The sequence below is a fragment of the Zea mays genome, chromosome 5 (assembly GCF_902167145.1).
Source record: "Zea mays cultivar B73 chromosome 5, Zm-B73-REFERENCE-NAM-5.0, whole genome shotgun sequence".
In the NCBI taxonomy this organism is placed as follows: Eukaryota; Viridiplantae; Streptophyta; class Magnoliopsida; order Poales; family Poaceae; genus Zea; species Zea mays.
The window spans coordinates 118288456-118298043 of record NC_050100.1 but is presented as its reverse complement, the minus strand read 5'-3'; the positions used below and the strand labels follow the sequence as shown (position 1 = coordinate 118298043).

The 9588-nt window shown below is 45.4% G+C and overlaps 1 protein-coding gene across 1 annotated transcript; it reads left to right on the top strand.

The window, feature by feature from the left end:
- Nucleotides 1-5701: 5701 nt before the first annotated feature.
- LOC100384645 (uncharacterized) lies at nt 5702-7948 on the top strand. The gene is made up of 2 exons (NM_001177135.2): nt 5702-6692; nt 7257-7948. The coding sequence occupies exons 1-2, from the start codon at nt 6083-6085 to the stop codon at nt 7268-7270; spliced, it is 624 nt and encodes a 207-aa protein (NP_001170606.1). The 5' UTR covers nt 5702-6082; the 3' UTR covers nt 7271-7948.
- Nucleotides 7949-9588: the final 1640 nt, after the last annotated feature.

Here is a 9588-nt window from a genome sequence, read left to right as displayed (position 1 = left end):
GAGTTTCGACTGCGGATACAATGCCATCATCGGCAGGCTAGGATTGGCAAAATTCATGGCCATTCCGCACTATTCGTACATGATATTGAAGATGTCAGGACCTCAAGGGATCATCACCGTGCGCGCTGACTTCCAAGGCGTCGTGGAATGCTTTCGGGGAGCTATCCAGGCGGCCCTCACCACTAGACCGTCAATGTAACACCCCAGGTGTTTATATTCCGCTCGACAACGAGTCTGGATTTAAGCACATAATATCAGTGGATAAAACAGATGCTAAGTTTTAATCGTCTTCGCCTATCGTGATTTTAATATCGCATCTATTTTATCTATCGCCAGTTCGACATCATTTTTATTTTTATCTATCTGGGCTCTTTCTAAATTATCGTGATGTTCAGAACATAGTTGTTCCGAAAATCGGTGCGTCCGGTGATTATTTAAAATTCATCGCTCACATGAATACGAATTCAGAAGCCCGACCTACTTTGATGATTTTATTCCGAACAAATTAATCTGAACTTGTCGACTAAGGTTTTATTCCGAACAAATTAATCTGAACTCGTCAACCGAGAAATCGCGTCCAAGAATTTATAATTGAGATTCGATTCTCCACGTCAATTATCTGTTGTCATGGAATCGGGTGTTGACTGCGGATGAAATTATTTGATTTCAAATCAAAATTGAACACAGTCTAAAATATTGTTGTTAACATCGCTCTGAGTTGTTCCGATTGCATCTCGTCCCGATCCAAAACTTTGGATATAAATAACGGGTGCAAATTCATCTGATTCCAAAGTATTCACCAAATCAAAATCGTGTCACCATTACTGTCTACATCGTATACATCGCTAAGAAAATTGAGATCCAAAATATCTATGATTTTTTGGTTAAAAAATGAAAAAAGAAATTAAAAAAAGAAACTATCTTCGTATTCCTTATCTCCCGCCGCCCCCCTTCCTCTGATTTTTTCCTGGCCGCCGCCGTTCCTTCGCCCTTATCCGCTCAGCCGCCCTAGGTACAAATCCAGCCGCTCGGCGTTGCCATCTCCCTGTGCTCGAGCTCGCTGGCTTCTCCACGCGCCCCAGCCCCTGCTCATCTTCTCCCTCAAGCTCGCCGTGGAGCTTCTTCCCCAGCCGAGCTCGCCGGCGTTGCTGGCCTCCAGCTCCTTCCTCTCCCTCTCGGTTCTCTGTTGGCCGGTGCTCTTCTCCTCCTCACGGTGCCTCCTCTGCTCCCTCCAGCTCGCGGTGCTCCCTCCCATGGCGTCCATCCGGCAGCACCTCGCCAAGGCCCCTGCTAGGACCGAGCGTCCTCACCCATCGCTGCGCGCTCAGTTCCCATGGCTGCTGTGCCCCCTGTTCCTCCAAACCGGCCGAGCCTCTCCCCCAATCCGAGCTCACCCCAGCCATAGCTCCCTCTGGTGATCGAACCTTGCTAGCCGTCCCCGTCGAGCTTGCTGGACGCGCCACCAGCCGAGCTCGTCTCTGCGCGCCGGTCGCTTCTTCCCTGCGCAAGCCGACCCCATGCCGTTGCGCGCCCATCTTTCTCCCTCTCTGCTCGGCGGATCGCACAGCTCCTGCGCGTGCACAGCCGAGCTGCTTCCCGCGCGCTGCTCTCTGTGCTCGCCTAGCCGTTTCTCTGCTCACCGGCGCGCCCTTCCTGCTGCCACGCCTGGTCTTCGTCTCTGTCGCGCCGATCTGCGCTCGTCTGTGGCCATCGAACCTGCCCAGCTCCTTGTTCGCCATGGCCCTGGTCGTCGCATCACTGTGCGCAGCGGAAGCGTGGTGGGTATTGGTTGCGGGCATGGTCGGGCGACACGAGATCTGGGCACGCTGTCGTTTCATTATGCCCAGCGTCATGCCTTTTGTGCCCGTCGTCGATTTCCTGTTCACCACAACGCTGTCATCCCCTGCCGTGCCCTGGATGTCGTGCTCGTTATGGTCGGCTCTGGTGGTCGGCATCGTCGACCGTCGATTCTGTCAATAGCCACGTTGATTCGTTATTGTTCCGTACTCCGCGAGAAAGAAATCTAGGGAAATCTGGGTAAAGAAAAAGTGAACCCCATTCATCGCTTCCATGGTGTGCTGAGAAATGCTCCCACCGAACATCGTCGTCAATCTCACGAATTCAGATCGGGTTTAGGTAACGATAAGCCGATTTATTGTTTCAGATAGTGCTTGATTGATGATTTAGATATATTAATTACGTCGGTCTTTTTTTCTCGAAGCATATGTGTATTGTGGTAGTAGATATAATATTTATTAGGATACCCGAGTCGCTTGCAGCGATTTAGTCAAAGTCGGGTAGTGAATCGTCAGTTTGAGATGTAGGTTATGGAAATAGAGCTTCAGTAGGTATACTTGTCGAGTATATTTAAACTAGTTAAGTTAGTTTTAAGTATGGTTATGGCCGATTGTGGTTAGCACCATCGACCTATATCTTATGCATTTTGATTCACAACGTGGAAACATATGTCTAGTGTAATTGGACTGATCTGATGTTGTGGTGTGCTTGTGCGCAATGGTGAATTAATCACATTGTATAATGATCGTCGATGGGTAGGTCAGGTGAGTAGTGCCTTGATAGGTGTATATGTTAAATATAATTAAATAGGTTCCATGTATGTGATGAGTAGTGGTCTTAAATATTGGTAAAATGTTATGTTCATACGGTAATAGGATGAAATTAGTATTTTGTAGAATGCTCGAGTTCTATTTATATTATGTCTGATTATGTTGGTACATACATAAGAATTAGGTTGTCGTGATTATGATGATGACTTAATCATAATATTATCTTGCGATACCCGTCTTGATATGCATTCATATACATAATGCATTTCATTAGGTACGCTAGTTGATCGCGCGCGGAAGGCGAGCCAAATCGACCCCAAGCGCGGGCTACTCCGCATAGTGAAGCTGATAGATGAATCTAAAGATAGATAAACTGAACAAGTGTCAGACCAAAAGCTGATCGTCAAGCGGACGTCGTCTAACAACACTAACCTAGTGTTATTCAGGCAAGCCCCGGTGCATTTGCCACCTCATTGTTGTTTTAAAATCTTTATCACCTTATATGATGCATTAGGTGATAGGAGTTGTGTGCTAAACCGTTGATGCATTTCCTTCCTTGAAAATTGATTACCCTTCCTTGATACCTGTTTTGAAAAGAATTTTATGATGCTTAGCCTTGCTTTAGCAAACAAAAATGTTTTGTTTTAAAACAAAAGTGATGCTTCAGTGGGTGGGAAGTTTTCAAAAATAAAACTTGATGGTGGATCCATCATGATCGTGATGGGTTCAACATCGGAAAATATGTACCTCTGCCAGGTACCAAACTTTGGGTTTGAAATGATAAAGCTGAGACCGGGCGGTTGACTTGCACGAGAAGGGAGTCTCGGTGTAGTGTCTCCGTCTCAATCGATTAAGGACCGTGTCGATGTGGGCCTGCTGACTGAGGACCCTTTAACTGGTCACATGCCTCATCATGGGTAAGCTTTGCCTCGGGCAGACTAATACTAGAATAATATAACACGCAATGGGAGTGGAGAGATGGCGAGAGTAGCGTGTACCCTCCGTGGCAAGAGGCTGCACGGTGGTGTATCTGTGCTCTCGGTTGGCGTGAACCTGATCTGGTCTTAAGAACCCTGGTGGCGAGTTGACATATGCAAGGGTTAAGTGCTACATATGTCGTGTGATTAGAGATCCCCAGCTGGGTATTAATCGATTCAGATCGCCGTTACTTGTCGAACATGAAGACTTGGTCACTGACTTACACGTAGCAATCCAGTGAACTGAAGGGTTGATAAAAAGACGGCTAGTGTAGGACAAGTGCTTGAACTAGGATAGAAAGAACTCTAGATGCAGGTAACTTTACTTAACTTGACAAGTAAAATTGGTTTTTTTAAGGATCTACTCATAGTAAGCTTTTCTGCAAATAGAGTCCTTGATTCTTGATAAGCCTTACCTTGAATCCCTTTTTGAAACTAGCATACCCTTGAGAGTCTTTTCTTTAGTCGGGTAAGTCTTACTGAGTACTTGCGTACTTAGGGTTTTATTCCCGTTGTTGATGCAGGTTACGAGTCACTTTGATTGTGATTGATGTTAAGCGCCGGTGGGCACGACCTTCTTATAAGTATAAGTACTTCTTCTATACTTCTTACTAAGGATGGTCACTTAAGCTAGCATATATTTCAAAACTATAAATAATTATAACAGTTCAAATTTATGTCTTTGAACCACTTTTCTAACCACTCCGATCATGTACATTATAAAACTTGATGTAACTTGTAAAATTTGGTAATAAGATTTCAGCTGCAAAATGTTGGTGTGTGATTTGTGTTTACTTAATCCTGCTGTCCTAGTTGTAAGTGGTTTATCCGAGGTCCTTGGGGCACTCAGACAGATCCTGTTAAGTTATCTGATGCACATGCATAGCCGTCTGAGGTCTTTGAGACAAGGGCAGGTGCATGTGGGCCCAATAACTTAGGAGGTTCTGCCACATCCAACGACTTTGTAACACCCTAGGTGTTTATATTCCGCTCGACAACGAGTATGGATTTAAGCGCGTAATATCAGTGGATAAAACGGATTCTAAATTTTAATCATCTTCAGCTATCGCGATTTTAATATCGCATCTGTTCGGCTGTCGCGTGTGCGACGTCGTTTTTATTTGTATCTATCCGGGCTCATCCTAAATTTTCGTGATGTTCGGAACGTCGTGTTCTGAAAATCGGTGCATCCGATGATTATTTAAAATTCATCGCTCTCGCGAATCCTAATTCGGAAGCCCGACTCACTCGGATGATTTTTATCCCAGACAGATTAATTTGAACTCGACGACTAAAATACTCAGTGCAAAATAATCCGAATCGTGCGTCATCTGAGTGAAATCGTGCACGAGGATATGATTCAATTTATCCTTCACACACTGTTTTGACGACGAAATTGCGTATACGCTCGCAGATATTGTTTCGGCTAATTTCGGTCGAATCACGCCAAACAAATTATCAGTGCCGAAATCAGTTTATTTCGGTCTGTCGTTTGTTGCCCGATCCAAAACTTTGGATATAAATGACGGGTGCAAATTCATCTGATTCCAAGTATTCGCTAAATCAAAACCGTGACTCCGCGACCGAGAATTATAATTGAGCTTCGAGTCTCTGGTAAATTACCGTGACCATGGAATCATGTGTTCTGACCGCAGATCAAATATATCGTGTTTCGAATCAAAAATCAAACTATGTCGCAAGTGCTGTCGACTCTTTTGTGATCGCTAAAAATCTCGATCCAAAAATATCTGCGGTTTTCCGTAAAAAAAGAAAAGAGAAAAAAAATCTCTTTCATCCCTATCCTCACGTCACTCTCTCCCTCCCATGGATTTTTTTGCTTGCCGCACTGGAGCCGTCGGCGTTGTGCTGGAGATTTTTTTCCGCCGCCGATCCCTTCTCTTATCTCTTCGATCTCCAGCGCACAGGCTGGCGGCATCGCTTGGAAAGAAAATCTCCAGCCGCCATTTCTTCAGGTTTTTCCACCGTTGCAAAACATCTCTGCGCCATGGAAAAATCTTTCCTACTCCTATCTCCGGCCGCCCGTGGCTCTCGATTTTTTTTTCGCGATGCTCATCTCCTGACCTGTTGTGCAGATATTTCTCCTCTCTATTTCAACCGTGGAGCACCTCTTCTTCCCCAACGCCGCGCGCTTGATATTTTCACGCGCAGGCTGCTTATCCTTCGTGTGCGGTCTTCTTCTCCCCAGCTCCCTCTGCTCGCTCCATCTCTGTCCGTCGCTCCTAGCCCCAGCTCTGGTGCCGCGTCTCCCTGCTCGCTCGCGCTCTGCCGAGCGGCTCTGCCTGCGCGCGCGTCCCTCAGGCCTGCGCGCGAGCTCAACATCTCCCTGTGTTCGCTCGGCGCTCAACTCCCCTGCGCGCGCAGCCTTCCTCTCGGCACGTCGGTGAAGCTCTAGCTCTTGCTCGGCCGCTGTTCTCCCCTGCGTGCCGACTTCTCTGCTCCCGTCGTGAACCTCCTGCTCCCTCTGTCCGTTCATGGCACGTCCATCTCCTTCAGCTTGCTGGTCGCGAGTCCCTGCCCATGGCCGAGGTCCCTTTCCTACGCGCGTGCTCGCCGTCTCTGCTCCTTTGTCGTGGTCGTCGCGCGCCTGCGCGCAGCTCGCGCCCTGCTAGTCCCTGCTGCGGGTTGTCGAGCTCTCTGCGCATGCGCAGCTTGCTCTTTCGTTGTTTGTCGTGCGCACGAAAATTCTCTGCTCGCAACGGCGTGTCAAGTTTCCGCGTCGAGCTCCTCTCGTGCGTGCCCGTCGTCGTCTCCGAGTTGATTCTTAGCTGTCGTAGTATTTTTAGTTATCCCGGCTGCGTCTATGGCCGTCAAATCATCAGAGTCGTTCAACTCGCCGATCACCTCTTGGTCGATCATCGATTTTCTATTTGCCATGATACAACACCGTTGTTAAATCCAGTCTCTAACCCGCCATGGCGTTCGTCGTCCTCTAGTCCCAGTTCGACCCCACCTCACCAGCTCGCACCCGACTTTAGCTCAAAGTCGTCGTCGTTCCGTGCATCAGCAAGAAATCCCAAGAATCGGGTGAAGACGAAGCTAGCAGCGCCATATTCCCCAAGCGCTCGACAAATTGCCTGGACCGGAAAATCGCTACCGATCTCGCGGATTCGTGTCAGCTGTGGAAACGGTAAGCTGATGAAGTGTTTAGAATAGTTCGAACGTTAAATAAATTAATGTGTTAGTACGATGCTCATTAGGTGCTCGATAAATTGCGTGAGTCACGAAACTCTCGTCGACTTCGCAGTTCTTGCGATTATCGAGCCAGATTCAGTTATAGCGAGTTATTTCGCTATTCCGGTCACTTAGCTGAATTAGTGGACTGAGTAGAATTTTGGTAGGCATGTGTAATGATAAAATATTTTAATCACTTATAAAGATGTAGTATAATTTATAAGGCAAGAGATTAGTTCAGAATTTAATTAATTAACTGATAAGTTATGATTAGGCTAATTGTATTTCTTGTGTATAGTTTGTTGTTCGTGATGTTTGCGTTAGGTTCGAGAAGCGTAATTATTGCGCTTAAGTCGTACGTCGATAACTAGTGTTTTCGTATAAAATAGTACAACGCCTCGCCGCTAGGGGTTTAATTCGCTGTGGTGTAGCATTATTTAGGTTTATGATATTTCTGTTTATGTGCATTCATGTGCATTATGCAAATCATTTAGGTACGATAATTAATCACGTGATGCAGAGGACCAAAACTGAGTCGACCACAAGATGCTGGAAAGTGTGAGCTTCTCCGCAAGATAATATTGATGGATTAACCCGAAGATAGATGGACGAAGCAAGTATCGGAACAAAGGCTGATCGTCAAGTGGTCGCCACCTAACAAACACTAACCTAGTGTTTATTTCAGGCAAGCCCCGGTGCATGCAACCCCTTCCTTGTGTTTTCAAATAATTTTTGCACACTTTAAGTCTAGTGAAATGTGCATTAGGTTTATAGGAGTTGCTTGAAACCCTTTGATGCATTGCCTTCCTTGATATCCATACCTTTATAGATACTTCTGGTGAAGTATCAAAATATGATTTACAAAAATGCTTAGCCCTGCTTAGATCTTGTGGTTAGAGGTTGTCTTTTGCAATACTGCCTAGCTCAGGGGTTATCCTGAGGAAAGATGGCTTTTACCTGCAAGAATATTTTCATTGAGAGCGTGGTGGGATCTTACTGCAAAGTTCCCTGTGATGCTCTTTTCATCCTAAGGAACACAAACAATCCTAAGGGTGGAAATACTTAAATCGGGACTTGGGCTAGGAACAGGTGATGTTCTACCCAGGTTGATTAAGGATTGGATGCGTATGTAGGCTTGATGATCGAGGACCCTTTAACTGGTCACATGCCTCGTCATGGGTAAGCCTTGCCTCGGGCAGACTAAGGCCAGAATAAGATAACACGGAATGGGCGTGGAGCGGTGGCGAGAGTAGCGTGTACCCTCCGTGGCAAGAGGCTGGACGGTGGTGTATCTGTGCTCTCGGTTCGCGTGAACCTGTTCTGGTCTTAAGAACCCCGGTGGCGGGTTGACATATGCAAGGATTAAGTGCTACATATGTCGTGTGATTGGAGATCCTCAGCTGAGTATAATCGATTCGGATCGCCGTACCTTCGCGGTTATGAAGACTTGGTCACTGCCCTACAACCTAAGTCAGGATGTGAATCTCATGAATAAAAATGATGTTGTATTGATGAGATGGTGAATGTAGACCATATGCAAACAGAGTCTATTAATATTTAATTTGGCGTTAAAATATTGAAAGTAAGGACTCACTTTAGTAAGCTATTTCTGCAAAAGTATCTAAGTTGATTTTTGCTAAAGCCTCTCCTTGATTCCCAAATCCAGCATACCCTTGAGAGTCTTTTCTTTAGTCGGGTAAGACTTGCTGAGTAATTCCATACTCAGGGTTTTATTCCCTGTTGTTTTTCAGGTTTTAATTTTGTGCTGCTGTTGATGGTGTTAAGTGCCGGTGGGCTCGGCCTTCTTATAAGTCTAAGTACTTCTTCTATACTTCTTATTGAGGATGGTCACTTGAGCTAGCATATATTTCAAACTTATACTTTTGTAATCACTCCGATAAAATAATGTAAAATTTTTGTAACCTATAAAATTTGGTAATAAGATTTCCGCTGCAAAAATGTTGTGTGTGTGTGATTTGTGTTACTTAATCCCGCGGTTCTGGTTGTAAGTGGTTTATCCGAGGTCCTTGGGGCACTCGGAAAGATCCTGTTGAGTTATCTGGTGCACCTGCATAGCAGTCTGAGGTCTTTGAGACAAGGACAGGTGCATGTGGGCCCGATAACTTGGGAGGTTCTGCCACAGCTGGTATCGGAGCAGGATTAAGTATATACGGTCACATACATATTTTCAAAACAAAAGTTTTGGTTTTGGAAAACCTATTTTCAACTAAACACATTGTTTGGCTTTGAAAAACAGTTTTGAAAAACTATAATGCTAGCGACATCCTCTATTAAGCCCTAAATTAAGGACTATCAGGTGGCTTAGTTCAAAACCAGTAACCCACAATCGGGTGGATATTGCATACATGTGTATTGTTATTTTTGAGGCCATTCAGTTTTGAATGGATCGACGCTCAAGGTAAGGTGAGATGTGAGAGCATGACCGAACAAACGTCGGTCTAGGGAAGTGCTTAATTGTGGCGCTTGACTATATACGTGTTCTACATATGTATATACGAAAGCTGCGATGTGGAGTATTTACTTTTCTGGGAATTCAGTACCCCATGGATGTGTATGGGTATACAAACATGGGAATGCTGAGAAGTGTATTGTACTTGTAACGATGCACCTACGCTCAGGTAAGAAGGTGAGTTACCATAATGAGTTGCCCTATGGTTAAAGTGTGGCAACGGCGCCTATGCATGGCTTGGCGCTTAATGATGAGCTGGCCTCCATATAGCAATATATGGAGTATAAACTGTGATAAACTGTCATGTGTGAATTGCATCATGGGAAAATTGGACTGTGATGAATTTTCTGCAGGTACACTAACCTCGAAAACGTATGTGTAG

Excerpts from the sequence above, each read along its gene's own strand:
- LOC100384645 (NM_001177135.2), top strand. The coding sequence starts at position 6,083 with ATGGCCGAGGTCCCTTTCCTACGCGCGTGCTCGCCGTCTCTGCTCCTT.